General features: G+C 37.6%; 3 protein-coding genes across 3 annotated transcripts; 1 reads left to right on the forward strand and 2 right to left on the reverse strand.

Annotated features, from left to right (window-relative positions):
- Positions 1-308: 308 nt before the first annotated feature.
- Positions 309-1,705, reverse strand: LOC114762431 (universal stress protein PHOS32-like). The gene is made up of 4 exons (XM_028951918.1): positions 1,344-1,705; positions 1,158-1,267; positions 966-1,084; positions 309-749 (listed from the first exon to the last, which is right to left on the reverse strand). The coding sequence occupies exons 1-4, from the start codon at positions 1,516-1,518 to the stop codon at positions 659-661; spliced, it is 495 nt and encodes a 164-aa protein (XP_028807751.1). The 5' UTR covers positions 1,519-1,705; the 3' UTR covers positions 309-658.
- Positions 1,706-7,450: 5,745 nt separating this feature from the next.
- LOC114762440 (18.5 kDa class I heat shock protein) lies at positions 7,451-8,164 on the reverse strand. The gene has a single exon (XM_028951930.1). It carries the CDS (start codon positions 8,065-8,067, stop codon positions 7,630-7,632), a length of 438 nt encoding a protein of 145 aa, XP_028807763.1. The 5' UTR covers positions 8,068-8,164; the 3' UTR covers positions 7,451-7,629.
- A 2,104-nt stretch (positions 8,165-10,268) lies between these two features.
- Positions 10,269-14,132, forward strand: LOC114762422 (uncharacterized). Its single transcript, XM_028951908.1, has 4 exons — positions 10,269-10,606; positions 11,515-13,245; positions 13,275-13,957; positions 14,061-14,132. The coding sequence occupies exons 2-4, from the start codon at positions 11,646-11,648 to the stop codon at positions 14,130-14,132; spliced, it is 2,355 nt and encodes a 784-aa protein (XP_028807741.1). The 5' UTR covers positions 10,269-10,606; positions 11,515-11,645.
- The last annotated feature ends 492 nt before the right edge of the window (positions 14,133-14,624 follow it).

Here is a 14,624-nt window from a genome sequence, read left to right on the forward strand (position 1 = left end):
TGAACTAGCTCTGAAAATTACTTTTTTTTATACAATCTCTGGAATCTGAAACTGCTTCTCCTTAACGGGAAGCCAACGGCGGACTGGATTCTCGTCACTTATTGCCTCAGAGTCGCTACGGCGGCTAAAGCCGTCGGCGAGAATATTGTAATTGATGCTTTTCTGTTCAAGAATTTGAGGAGTCGAACTTAATATGGCCGCTCGTCTATTTTGTGCTGGCAACCCTTATTATCTGCATTGGGAGGCTTTTTACTTCTGCAACTCGATGGATGATTTGGTAAAGGAAAAGCGATTATGGAATTTTGCGCTTCTAAACATGCAGGCAAATGGGCTAAACACAACTACTATAAACATAATAATACTATCACTCATGGTGACAGAGTCCAGCATAAAGTTTTCATTATAAGCTGAACTTTGGATGAGCTAACCACTTTAAGAGGCACCCTTGACACTGTATACACTAAACATGATGCTTTTAGCACACCCTTAATTCACCTCCCGTGTTCATATATATACATTTATCTAGAAATAGAGCCATATATCGGTTATGATGCACGATAAGGATAACCTGGGCCAAGACGAATAGGACAGAGCATTCTCATTTCTTCAGATGGCACTCCCATTTCCATTTGCTCAATCTAAATTCTGGTACGAGAGATCAGAAGCCAGAAGGCCACGAGTCTTTAACAACTGTCACGGGGCAAGTGGCGTTCGCGGTAACATAGCTGGTCACACTCCCCAGCAAAACCCTATATGTAGTACAGTTCGATAAATAAAAACGAATGGATTAAAATGTTAGCATTTTGCCATGAAACAATTGAATTTGACTGTTTGACAGGGTCGAGCCTATATTGTTAGTTGACGTCAACAGATGTAGCTTATTCATTTGTGTCAAACAGCCAAAGGAACAAGAAAATGAAGATTGACATATTCCAAACGGAAAGGTGAAGAAAAAACTACAGTACCTTTGAATGAGACCCAGGCCTCTGCTACCCATGACCAAAACGTCAAGCTTCAAATCCCCGACGGACTCGCAGATCCTCTCTCTCGCATCCCCCCAGTATAGCTTTGCCACCGCCGTCACCTGTAACCAAATTCGATCAATCTCTTTGAATCAAGTTCTCAACCCATGAAAAGGAAGAGGCAGGGAGAGAGACCTGCTTCTCTCTGCAAGCAGTGTCGAGCAGATCCAATATCTCACCATCGGTCTCCACTTCATAATTGCTCATCACCTCCTTATCACGAAACTCTGACATAGGGATCAGAGCTGAAATTGCAAGATCCCCCTCGTTATAACGATCTTAGAGATTCAAGCAAGCAAGCAAGGAAAGCCGAGAACTTACGAGAACCAGTGGTGGACCAGAGAAGATTTCGGGATTCATCGCCTTGCGAAGGCTTGACGTGGATGATGAGTAAGGTATCACCCTTGACTAGCAGGTTGTCGATGCCCCATTTCAGAGCCATCTTGCTTCCCTTTGAGAAATCCAGGGCAACTCCTATTTTCCTGTTATTCGCCATCTATCTTCTATCTACACAGGACGATTCACACGCTTCGGAAGAAGAGAATTGAGCTTTATTTCACGGTTCTTGGATGTTGACGGATCAGCTAGCAGAAAAGGAGCACAACATAAAATTTTAGCCATACAGGAAGGTTTTTCACTCTGTTGGAAAGAAGCATTTACCAAAGTCAGTGTCTAATGAGAGCCCTTGTAGTCATCTCTCTTATTTGGAATGAACATGCCTCTTCCATCACATCAAGAAAATTAGGAAACTTATCATACAGGATAAGACTGCCATCGTGGAGTACACTTACGCTGTGTAGTTCGACAGAGGGATGGAGAGGGGAGGGATTTTAATCAAGGGAAGGGGAGGGGAGGAAAGGGGAGGGTAGCTACGAAGAGGAGGGGAGGGAGGGGGAGGGGAGGGGAAGGATTTTAATGATATCCTGTTTGGATTGATTGGAGGGGAGGGAAGGGAGCAATTTTAATAATACCTTATTTTGTTCTAATAAAAAATTGACTATTTTAACCTCATAAAATTTAAATGAATTTTCTCACTTTTTTATTTTGTTAAGATATAACTATAAATATATAATACAATTCACCAATTTTGATTTACAAGACACAGTCACACACTTATAGAATATCAAGATAAAAAGTCACAAGTAATAGATTTCAATCAGAGAAAAGACCTTGAAGGTGAAAGAAAATACCAACTGCTTCTTGGAATTAGAAGAAGAGAAAAAAAAAAGTTTCCAAATGCTCACTAATTTTGGAGACAATTATCTTAATAACCTCTTGTTAGATACTTAAAAGGACTCTCTTATGTAGAAATGTTTACGATTGATTAGAGGTTAACAAATCAAAAGAGTATATAAGGAATTAAAATATTATCTCTCACCTCCCCTCCAAAAAATCCCACTTTTGGAGGGGAGGCTAGAAGGGAAGGGAATGGAAGAAAAATCCCTTCCTTCTTTAAAAAACATCTTAACCAAACGAGAGGAGGGGAGGAGAGCCCCTCCTCTCCTAAAAAATTACACTAGCCAAACAAGGAGAGGGGAACAACTTCCCTCCCCTTCCCTCCAAAAATTTCGTACCAAACATAGCGTTACAAAAATGTAAAGAATGTTGCACGTTGGCTCGCACACCAAGCAGGTAAATGAGTAATAGTGACAACATTATAATCTTCAACGATCCTCATTATTTTTTTCCACCAAAATTTTCCGTGCCTTTGATGTTCTGGGAGAGAAACAACCTTCTCGGCCCTGAAAACTTTTTCTCCTCTCGAAAAAGAACTTGCAACGCTGTTTTAGACGCTGCTTACCGTTTTTACTATAAGTTCTAATTAATTAATTTAAAAAGATTAAAAAAATTAGTTAAATTTGTTATTTATGGTAAATAGATGCTGTCTTTCTTAAAATGTCCTATTAATCATCTATGTTTGAATTACAAATTGATAATAATCCTTTAACATATACAATGACTGTAGAGATTACTTTAAGGTAAAATGAATAAATATTAGAAACAAAGTGGATTAAGATCTTATATTCAGAATCAAATTAAAAGTCAAATTAACTTTTATATTAAGAATTAAAGATAATATTAAATTAATTACATCTTAAGTATGTGTGTTGTTTTTTTTTTGCAAATATTTTTTTAATTACTTATATTGAATTTTTTTTAATTGAAACTCCTTAAGCACAGATTTTAATGATATCCTGTTTGGATTGATTGGAGGGGAGGGAAGGGAGCAATTTTAATAATACCTTATTTTGTTCTAATAAAAAATTGACTATTTTAACCTCATAAAATTTAAATGAATTTTCTCACTTTTTTTTTTGTTAAGATATAACTATAAATATATAATACAATTCACCAATTTTGATTTACAAGACACAGTCACACACTTATAGAATATCAAGATAAAAAGTCACAAGTAATAGATTTCAATCAGAGAAAAGACCTTGAAGGTGAAAGAAAATACCAACTGCTTCTTGGAATTAGAAGAAGAGAAAAAAAAAGTTTCCAAATGCTCACTAATTTTGGAGACAATTATCTTAATAACCTCTTGTTAGATACTTAAAAGGACTCTCTTATGTAGAAATGTTTACGATTGATTAGAGGTTAACAAATCAAAAGAGTATATAAGGAATTAAAATATTATCTCTCACCTCCCCTCCAAAAAATCCCACTTTTGGAGGGGAGGCTAGAAGGGAAGGGAATGGAAGAAAAATCCCTTCCTTCTTTAAAAAACATCTTAACCAAACGAGAGGAGGGGAGGAGAGCCCCTCCTCTCCTAAAAAATTACACTAGCCAAACAAGGAGAGGGGAACAACTTCCCTCCCATTCCCTCCAAAAATTTCGTACCAAACATAGCGTTACAAAAATGTAAAGAATGTTGCACGTTGGCTCGCACACCAAGCAGGTAAATGAGTAATAGTGACAACATTATAATCTTCAACGATCCTCATTATTTTTTTCCACCAAAATTTTCCGTGCCTTTGATGTTCTGGGAGAGAAACAACCTTCTCGGCCCTGAAAACTTTTTCTCCTCTCGAAAAAGAACTTGCAACGCTGTTTTAGACGCTGCTTACCGTTTTTACTATAAGTTCTAATTAATTAATTTAAAAAGATTAAAAAAATTAGTTAAATTTGTTATTTATGGTAAATAGATGCTGTCTTTCTTAAAATGTCCTATTAATCATCTATGTTTGAATTACAAATTGATAATAATCCTTTAACATATACAATGACTGTAGAGATTACTTTAAGGTAAAATGAATAAATATTAGAAACAAAGTGGATTAAGATCTTATATTCAGAATCAAATTAAAAGTCAAATTAACTTTTATATTAAGAATTAAAGATAATATTAAATTAATTACATCTTAAGTATGTGTGTTGTTTTTTTTTTGCAAATATTTTTTTAATTACTTATATTGAATTTTTTTTAATTGAAACTCCTTAAGCACAGATTTTAATGATATCCTGTTTGGATTGATTGGAGGGGAGGGAAGGGAGCAATTTTAATAATACCTTATTTGTTCTAATAAAAAATTGACTATTTTAACCTCATAAAATTTAAATGAATTTTCTCACTTTTTTATTTTGTTAAGATATAACTATAAATATAATACAATTCACCAATTTTGATTTACAAGACACAGTCACACACTTATAGAATATCAAGATAAAAAGTCACAAGTAATAGATTTCAATCAGAGAAAAGACCTTGAAGGTGAAAGAAAATACCAACTGCTTCTTGGAATTAGAAGAAGAGAAAAAAAAAGTTTCCAAATGCTCACTAATTTTGGAGACAATTATCTTAATAACCTCTTGTTAGATACTTAAAAGGACTCTCTTATGTAGAAATGTTTACGATTGATTAGAGGTTAACAAATCAAAAGAGTATATAAGGAATTAAAATATTATCTCTCACCTCCCCTCCAAAAAATCCCACTTTTGGAGGGGAGGCTAGAAGGGAAGGGAATGGAAGAAAAATCCCTTCCTTCTTTAAAAAACATCTTAACCAAACGAGAGGAGGGGAGGAGAGCCCCTCCTCTCCTAAAAAATTACACTAGCCAAACAAGGAGAGGGGAACAACTTCCCTCCCCTTCCCTCCAAAAATTTCGTACCAAACATAGCGTTACAAAAATGTAAAGAATGTTGCACGTTGGCTCGCACACCAAGCAGGTAAATGAGTAATAGTGACAACATTATAATCTTCAACGATCCTCATTATTTTTTTCCACCAAAATTTTCCGTGCCTTTGATGTTCTGGGAGAGAAACAACCTTCTCGGCCCTGAAAACTTTTTCTCCTCTCGAAAAAGAACTTGCAACGCTGTTTTAGACGCTGCTTACCGTTTTTACTATAAGTTCTAATTAATTAATTTAAAAAGATTAAAAAAATTAGTTAAATTTGTTATTTATGGTAAATAGATGCTGTCTTTCTTAAAATGTCCTATTAATCATCTATGTTTGAATTACAAATTGATAATAATCCTTTAACATATACAATGACTGTAGAGATTACTTTAAGGTAAAATGAATAAATATTAGAAACAAAGTGGATTAAGATCTTATATTCAGAATCAAATTAAAAGTCAAATTAACTTTTATATTAAGAATTAAAGATAATATTAAATTAATTACATCTTAAGTATGTGTGTTGTTTTTTTTTTGCAAATATTTTTTTAATTACTTATATTGAATTTTTTTAATTGAAACTCCTTAAGCACAGATTGTTCGAATTTTAATTTTAGGATGCTTTTTCTGAGTAAGATCTTCAATTAAATTTTACTTGGGTAAACTTATAATATACTCATTGAAATACGCAGAAAGAAAATATTATGTCAATTTTTAATATAAGAGTTAGTTTGATTTTTAATTTGGTCTCAAATATAAGACCCTGATTATTTTGTTTAGTTTAACTTTTAATTTGGTTCCAAATATAAGACCCTAATTACTTTATCTTCAATATTTATTGATTTCGTCTTCAAGTAATCCCTATAGTAATAGCATCCCTTAGTGAGTTACTATCGATTTCTAACTAATTTGATAAGGACATTTAAGAAAGATAATATTTTTTTACCACAAATAACTAATTTAACTAATTTTTAAAATTTTTTTAAATTAGTTAACTAATTGTTATATTAAAGACTAGAGATAGTATTCCCCCTTCTGCACGCCTAATTTCTATTTGACCACCCCTCTGTCCAAGCTTAGGAATGGAGGTCATGATGATAAATAATTTTGATGGGTTTTTGATAACTTTTATTTTTAGGATTAAGCTCAAAAAACAGAGAGCCCCCAGGGTTCATTCAACTTGACTTTAGAGGTGGTTTTCAAAAACAGTTTTTTAATAAATCATAACAAACTCTTCTACGTATTTATTTACTATACTATAAAATTACTTTTAAAATTATAATTTAATTTCTATTCAAACATTTTTTTAGTCAGGAAAACTAACATGTAGGTTCTGCAATTTGCACTTTGCTTTTAATCCGTGCTCAAAGGTTATTTTTTCTTTTTAAATTAAATCCTTGTGCCCATCAGCGGTGGCGGTGCTCACGACGGTCCCATTCTGGAAGACATTGCTGGCGAAATCGAAGAGGATGTCACTGTTTCAAACAACCCACTCTCTTTCGCTTCCTGCGAGACCTCTTGGGTAGCCATGAAACTTATTTACGTCCCGATCAGTGACAGCCTCAGTGGCATAGAACAGAGCAGCATGCACGATCAAGTCAAGGTAGTTTTGGTTTACTGAGTGGAACGATTTTAAGGATTTCAGTTTGTCTCTTCCTGAAGATAGGAACGTCTCTAATGGATTTAAGTGACTTTTTTTTTTTTGCCCCCATATCTGTCCTTCTGGGTCTTGTTAGCCACTCTTGTCTCATCACACTTCAGAATTGGTTTTGGTTCCCAACTATCTTTATCTTGTTCTCAAGTTTAATCAAATTTTTGTTTCTTCCTCATTGTTTTTCACATTTCTTGTGCTTTAGTTCTTTCAGATTCCATGCTTTTCATTGCCGGATGGTCTTCTTCACAGTAGTGTATCACAATCACCGCCTCTCGTTCTTAATTCAGTTCAATATGACTCACTCATCCACGTTGAGGCGATAAGGATTCCGGTGTTATTTTTCCCTTGCTAAAATGGACGGAGTAAGCGAGTGGGATCCACATGAAAGTGAGCAAGGACCCTATCTCCTCACTCGACTCTTCTTTCACAATAGTACTAATCGAGAAGAAATGAGGCGTCGGTCCTCCCCGGGTTGCAGCTTGACAATAGATTTCCTTTTGAATTTATCGGCTCAAAACAAAACGAGAACGATTTAATCATCTGAAGGGAAATTTCCCAGGCTCACAGAATAAGATGATTTTGCATAGCGTAACTTTCCACACGAAGCTGAAGAATTATCGTCAAGCTTAGCCCGGAGTATATTGGCATATAAGTAGCAGAGAGTAATTAATAAGGGGGATATATATATATATATATATATATATGTACTTAATAAGAACTAAGAACCATGGCAGTACGCACGCAAAAGATTACAGGACAGAGAGGAGAGGAGAGGACTAGGACAGTATATAACATAGTAAAACATTTATGGCAGCTGTCATGGAGGCGGATCAGCCACTGCCTTCAATTTCAACAACCCTGACATTAGGGAGTGCGGATTGTAGTTTGGGAACAGTGACGAGCAGAACCCCGTGGTTCATGGTGGCCTTCAGTTGTTGGAGGTCGGCATCCTCCGGGATTTTGAATCTGCTCATGAAATTGCCGCTCTCCAGGCTCACCTGCAGCATTCGATCGTCTTGAAGCTCCACCAGCACATCCTCGTCGGTGAACCCAGGAAGCACCACCTTCCACACGTGCCTTCTGGAGTTCTCCCTCCAGTCCAGACGGGAATTCAAGCTCGACCCAAACCCCAAATCAACATCATGCACAAAACTGGAAATGGCCGAGGAGAAAGGGAAGGGCGTATCATTGAGCAGCCTGTCCATGGGATCCCACCACAAGGAGTCGGAGGCACCGCCCCCTCCCTCGTTGATCGGCACGATCGACATCCTTACTCGCCTATTTCGTCTCTCTCAGCTCGAAGCCCGGGTACATTGATCATGCTCCTGCTCGTCGCTAGTAAATACCGATGCTCGAACGTTCCAGATTCAATAAAGCGACCCGTTTGCTTTCCTCAGTTTTATTCTTTTGTTTTTGGGTCTAAATTTTGGTCTAGGGCCTTGTGGTTATTTGGGTAAAGGTGCATCACCATTCTAACTGCAAGCCCATGAAAAGCCCAATTTCCTTACACATCAGAATACAGTATCCAGGCTTTTGGAGCTGCTGCTGCTTGCATCGCAGGCGCAGATGGATCATCTGAGCGCCACCCTGGTTCGAATGTAGGGCCCTTGTTTTGGATTTAGCCATTGAGGTTCTGTTCTATGCATGTTAAATGCGAGTCTCATTTCAGGAGTTGCCTGCCCTGAGACTGAGGCCATCTTCGTGAATAATAGTGCTCATATGACAAATGATAATGACTAATTGTGTCGTCCCCCCCCCCCAAAAGCTCTGGGTCAACTTGGAAGTTTGATGCTAAGCCCCCTTTCTCATATAATTTATGTTGTGTTTGGTGCAAAGGAATCGGAGTAGGAATTCATGATTTGGAGCGTTTAGCATGTATGATTCGTAATTCCCATAAAATCCATTTAGTGGGGTCCCATGGGGGTCTGTTTTTGTCCTGCTTTGGCTCTGATCGAAAGTGCATTTTAATATTTTCACTATATAAGTATGCTTAACAAATGAGAATTATGCAAAGATTTTGTACAGTTCTTTCATCGTGCCAAACATATTTTTAAATTTAATTTTATTCTGATTGTAATTTCTTTTTTCTACTCCAATTCTGTCAAGGGGGGAAAAAACTCTAATCATACCAAATGAGGTCTTAATTCTAATGAAGACGCTATAATTTGGCTAATCATTAGACAACAGACGTTCACCGGGCTTCCACTCCATGAGTCGTTGACTGTGGAATGCATCCACATCATGATGCCCTCCTCCCCAATCCCACTTTAGCCTCCTAAAGGGATGTTTGAAATCACGTTTACAAACAAGTATGGTTAGCATGGTTTATGTAAAGTGAAAGAAGACTCTCTTTACTTAGTCTCGTTCAGTATCATATTTAAAACTACTTATAAATATGTTTTATATAAATTCATAAAAAAAAAATTCATATATTTATCTCATATTTTGTCAATTACGTTTGAAAAACTGTTTGTAAACTATTCTAAATAAATTCTTAATATTTTATAAATCATAATTAAAAAACTGTTTATAAACTAATTAATAAAACTGACATGTATCACCATCATCCTCATACTCCAGGAAATAATGGCGTCAGGCTTTGTACCCTTAACCCCTCGTTATCATTGTCATATAAATAATACCATTAAACTATGAACATCAATTAATTAATGCGCCCAATCGCTCTGAGCTGCACTTCTTTTCTCCGTATCCCACACCGCTTTTTGCTTCGTGCGCTGCTCAAAAAAAGGCAAGTACTTTAACCCCAAAGCGCGGCCACCTTGCTTTTTATCCCCCCCTCTGCTCAAGACCATACGGATTCCATGTTATTTTGTTATGTGACTTGGCCCTTTTGGTTTTATGATCTACGCATAAAATTCAATACTTTTGGAGTAACAAAATATTAATTAAGATGGTAAGTAGTCTTATTTTTGTAAAAAAAAAAACACACAATTACAAATCTTTAAAAAAAGAACAATTGCTAGAAGAAACGACAACATTTTATGTTCTAAGCTTAGAAACCTCAATCAAATGAAAAAAAAAATCAATACTTTCTGATATAAAAAATTCTTCACTAAATGGAGACAATATGGCCAATGTAAACGTCAAAAGAGCCATAATTAAACACAAGAACTAGGCATAAAGGGAAAACGATGAACATTATTGATCTTTTAACTGATACAGCTCAAAGTTAGATTCCATTCCTCTCCTACCCACTTTTTCCTGTGTGAAAAAAAAAATTATTGTACTTTTCATGAAAAAACTGGACGCGTTTCCTGTATACCACAAAGCCTCAAAATAGGCCATGTTATTTATAATTTAAAATAATGCGGCTTCTTTTCAGCGCGGATGAGAAGAGAAAGTGTGAATTATCTGTACAGAGCTAAGTGGGCCCCGTTTAAGCCCAGTAACTCAGGATTCTATGATAGATCCGCCATGTAAAGAAAGGACGAAGGGAAACCACGGGCTGCCCCTATTTCACTCTTTCACTTCGTTGACTGCCAGCATCACACTCGCACTCACATACTGATACGGAGCACGAGAACCAAAATGCAACAGTTTTCTCACCGGCTCTGATCGGAACACGTCGGCAGCTCCGTGTCATTTTTCTGTTGCTTTCCTGTCCGACTTTAGAGTTCGGAGAAGAAAACTCAGCCTTTGGAATTTCGAGGTCATTATTCATCTTCTTTGCCTTCTGGATCTCTGTTCCCATGACGTTTTGCAGCGCTATTGGTCTCCCACCGACACTCCTTCCTTCGCCTCCAAGCTAGACGAGCCTCCACTCCTGCATTACCCCCTGGATGTCTGGTATGCATCTTGAGCTTCATATCCCGCTTTGATTCTGTTTTTCTGCTTTATTTTACATTACTTCCATATATTACTGCCTTTGGCACCCGAGTTTTAGCACTGTAATACTGTAATTTCACCTTCGTGTTCCTGTCTCTCTTGCAACAACGAGTGTTAATATATATTACCCCATTTTTTCTTTGTAGTATAAGCGTTTTACCCCTTTTAAATGATTTTTCCAGCTCGGGTTAATGTAGTCGTTGGGAAACATTGGAGCAAAACAAAGAGAAATGCTCTGCCCTTTTAGCATGTGAAATTTTATTGATCGTTTCGAAGCTCGAGAACGAACGGGACATTACTGTTCAGTATTTTGAAGTTCGAGTATACTGAGTGCTTCTAAATAGCTTATAATCTTTGTCTCCTCCATTATTTGTGGAGAAGGCTGGGATTCTGATCGACACGGGTCGTTATGTCTTATCTTTTAGATTTTCGAAATTGGTTTCCGTGGACCACTACCACTTCGATTATCTGATTTCACCTTTGTCCATACTCTTCATACTACTCTGTCTCCTTACACTCGGTTTCAGCTTTCATTGCTCAATGCTAACCATAATATCGTGCTCTACAGTTTTCATATAATTTGACATTAATTTTGTTTTCGTTCAAGATGTTGTTGGGCTCAACTGGTTCTTGTCATATTGAGATTGGTTAACGCGTCACCTCATTCACATGTTATCAGATCTGAATCAATTCAAACACGAAGAGGAGGATATTGTTTAAATACGTTTTAGCCATAACCTTTATCCTTTTCCTTTGGTAATATCTTTGAAACATTTCTTAATGCAATTCTTGCTTTTTTTATATAGGCAATTATTCATTTAGCTTAATACCCTTGCATTTGGAAGTTTTACTTTGTTTCCAATTTGTAGCAGAAAAGCGGCATTTGGATATTCCTTCTTGCAAACTCATCCAAAAAATTCCTGAGCTAGAGCCCAGCAAACGTATGCGGCCTATTAATTAGTCAAGGTCTCAATCGAAATTCAGGAAATTACTTACCAGCATGAGTACAAAGCATTATGACAGTTTACAACTTGATAACTCTGCCCCGTCAGATGCGGACCTTCATCACAATATTACCAGATGTGTGGGGGACAGAAAATCTTATGAGAATCACCAAAAGCAAGGGAGTCATAGAAGGGAATGTAAAGAAGATGAGCTAGTTAGGTACATGTCAGATCTTCCAGGTTTTTTGGAGAAGGGAGAAAGTATTCATGATAAAGTCTTGAATGTGGGGGTCCTTGATTGGGCCTGTCTGGAGCAATGGAAATGCAGTCATAAACATATGCCCCATATAAGTAGTAGGAGGTCGACATCAACAACTACTAATAAATCTGTGTCTGTTTCAATGGACAGATCATCTGGTTATTCTAGCAGTGGTCGTAGCTTGTCTCCTTCCTGCCGAAGCATTTGCCATCCACCACTGCTATCTCATTTTATGGCATCTGCGATGCAGGGCCACTCTCAGGATGCAAAATCCTTGGGAAAAATTTTAGAAAATTGTCAAAATATTAGCGGTAGCAACAATAACACACACAGCCAATTTGTCGGGGCAAATGACTGTCTTTCCCCAGACCTCCCTGATAATAGACTGAAAGCACGCAACATGAAGGGTTTAGATGCCAAAATTGATATGAAAAGAGGAGCTCTATCAAGTGACCAAATGAATGAAGTAGCATCATACATCATGTTACAAACGAGCTCTCAAGGTGGTAAATTGGAAAAAAGAGTGGAGACTTTCCAGCAATCAAATATGGTTACCATTGAGAAAGACGTACTCAAGAAAAACAAACCACCTGTTCTTTGTTTGTCCAGAGATATCTCCCTGAATGATCATTCTGTAACGCGGGATATGCCAACATCCCAAGGTCAAAAGTCACAAATTCTTAGTCAAACAAGCTTCATAGAAAATCCTAAGGAACTACCCCCCGAGGATTTTAGTTATAAAAAGCCAAACTCCTGTACACTGCCTGATGAAATTAACTGTTCCCGTTCTGAGGCAAAGGGGTCCAGTTCTGCAGGTGCAGAAAGAGTCAAAGTTCACACTGCTACTTTCTCAGCACCCCTATCAGCTAAAATGGGAATAAGCCCATCCAAATCTAGACAAGTTGAAAAGAAACAGCCGATAATTACAATGCTATCTGCTAGAGCGTCTTCCCAGGAACCAGCTCAGAAAGTAACAGGTGAAAAGTCAAGAAGCTCTTCACCTTTTCGACGATTTAGCTTCAGCACCGGTTTTGCTAGCAAAGGATCTGGTTGCAAGGAGGATGCACTTCGGCCATATAGGAGCTCAGTAGGAAATGCTACATCTAGTTTAGAAAATATGAGGGGCTGTTCGAGCTCAGATATTTCAGGCAATGGTAAGGCAGGTGAGACTGGTAGGAGCAGGTCAAGCCCTTTAAGGAGGTTACTCGATCCACTACTGAAACCAAAGACGGTGAACTGCCACCACTCTACAGATTCATCTCAGAAAGATCCATTGTTAATAAATGAGAATTGTATGTTAGCAAATGGGAAATCTTCCTCTTTGCAGCGTGAAAAAGGGTTGATAAAGAACCACAGACTTGGTTACAGTACAATTGATAAGGATGATTCATCGAAGTGTAAGAGCATGTGTCATCAACAGTTCAAGCTCTTCTGAGAATTGCATGGAAGAATGGCTTGCCCATGTTTACATTTGCAGTTGACAAAAGCAGCAGCATTCTTGCGGCCACGGTGAAGAAGTTAGGTACCACAGAAAAGGATGGCTGCTGCTGTATCTATACCTTTTTCACCTTTAGAGATGTTAATAAGAAGGCTGGAAATTGGATAAAACAGGCTGGAAAGGGAAAAGGTCCTGATTACATTCATCATGTTGTGGGCCAAATGAAGGTTTCCAATCCTCACTATCTTGATTTAACTGGCCAGAATTGTGTGGACTCTTCTCCTGTGAAAGAGCTCGTTTTGTATTCTGTGAAGCTAAAGCAGGGATGTGATCAAGCCCCTGATTATCAGCTAGATGATGAACTTGCTGCAATTATACTCAAAATACCCAAAACATTGGTTTTCACCAATAATGTGCATTATAGCAGTTCCTGTGATAATGGTCAAGAGCTTGTTCATGCAACAGTTGTGCTTCCAAGTGGGGTTCATAGTCATCCAAGTAAAGGTGGACCTTCATCCCTTATTGAGCGCTGGAAATCAGGTGGATCTTGTGACTGTGGTGGTTGGGATATGGGTTGCGAACTTAAGATTTTGCAAATGAAAACCCAGCCAATAAAAAGTCATTTTCATCCAAAGCTTGTGGTGAAGATCATTTTGAGCTTTTTCCTGCAGGTAATGTTCGTGCCAGGCTGAATTATTTTGCTAATTTAGTTGTCCTTTCATGTTGCATTGATAACTAATGTAACGTTCTTTCAACTTTGAATGCACATTGCAGGGGAATGGGCGAGACCGACCTGCTTTCAGATTTGTCCCCTTCAAGCAGGGAATTTTCTCGGTTGTTTTATGACTCGTCATTCACACTTCTGCAAGCATTTTCCATAGCCATAGCATTAGTGGATTGTAAAATGCCATGTCAGCTTTTCTGGATCAAGAAACTCAGTTGAAGAAAAAATTTAGAAGGGCGGAAATCGATGGAATAAAGGCTTTTAATAATTAGGAAATTCTCAATGTAGGTCGTCCGCTAACACTGCTCTCACCAGTTGATAGTGCCTAAAATTAACTCGAACGAAGCATGTCTTCGTGCGATCAACTAGACCATATGATATGGGTACTCACCAACCACCTCTGCTTTACTCCCCTCACATGGATCAGTCTCTGTTCTTAATATCAGCCGCATGAATGAAAATCCTTTACGGTTATTGACCCTCGCCGTCATGTTAATAAGGAAGAATGATCGTGAGATTGGAGCTTGTGTTTTCTGTTTTGTATATTCTCCAGCGATGCATCATCATTCATTATGAAGTGTTCAAGCCCGCCAACAGATAAAAGTGCTATTATC

Source organism: Neltuma alba, unplaced genomic scaffold (assembly GCF_004799145.2).
Source record: "Neltuma alba isolate B1F8T4 unplaced genomic scaffold, ASM479914v2 tig00001735_pilon, whole genome shotgun sequence".
Classification (NCBI taxonomy): domain Eukaryota; kingdom Viridiplantae; phylum Streptophyta; class Magnoliopsida; order Fabales; family Fabaceae; genus Neltuma; species Neltuma alba.

Excerpts from the sequence above, each read along its gene's own strand:
- LOC114762431 (XM_028951918.1), bottom strand. The coding sequence starts at position 1,518 with ATGGCGAATAACAGGAAAATAGGAGTTGCCCTGGATTTCTCAAAGGGA. Across the intron at positions 1,268-1,343 it reads CTGGTCCACCACTGGTTCTC|CTCTGATCCCTATGTCAGAG; the intron begins GTAAGTTCTCGG and ends TTGCAATTTCAG. Across the intron at positions 750-965 it reads GGCCTGGGTCTCATTCAAAG|GGTTTTGCTGGGGAGTGTGA; the intron begins GTACTGTAGTTT and ends TACTACATATAG.
- LOC114762440 (XM_028951930.1), bottom strand. The coding sequence starts at position 8,067 with ATGTCGATCGTGCCGATCAACGAGGGAGGGGGCGGTGCCTCCGACTCC.
- LOC114762422 (XM_028951908.1), top strand. The coding sequence starts at position 11,646 with ATGAGTACAAAGCATTATGACAGTTTACAACTTGATAACTCTGCCCCG. Across the intron at positions 13,246-13,274 it reads TAAGGATGATTCATCGAAGT|CTCTTCTGAGAATTGCATGG; the intron begins GTAAGAGCATGT and ends CAACAGTTCAAG. Across the intron at positions 13,958-14,060 it reads TTTTGAGCTTTTTCCTGCAG|GGGAATGGGCGAGACCGACC; the intron begins GTAATGTTCGTG and ends TGCACATTGCAG.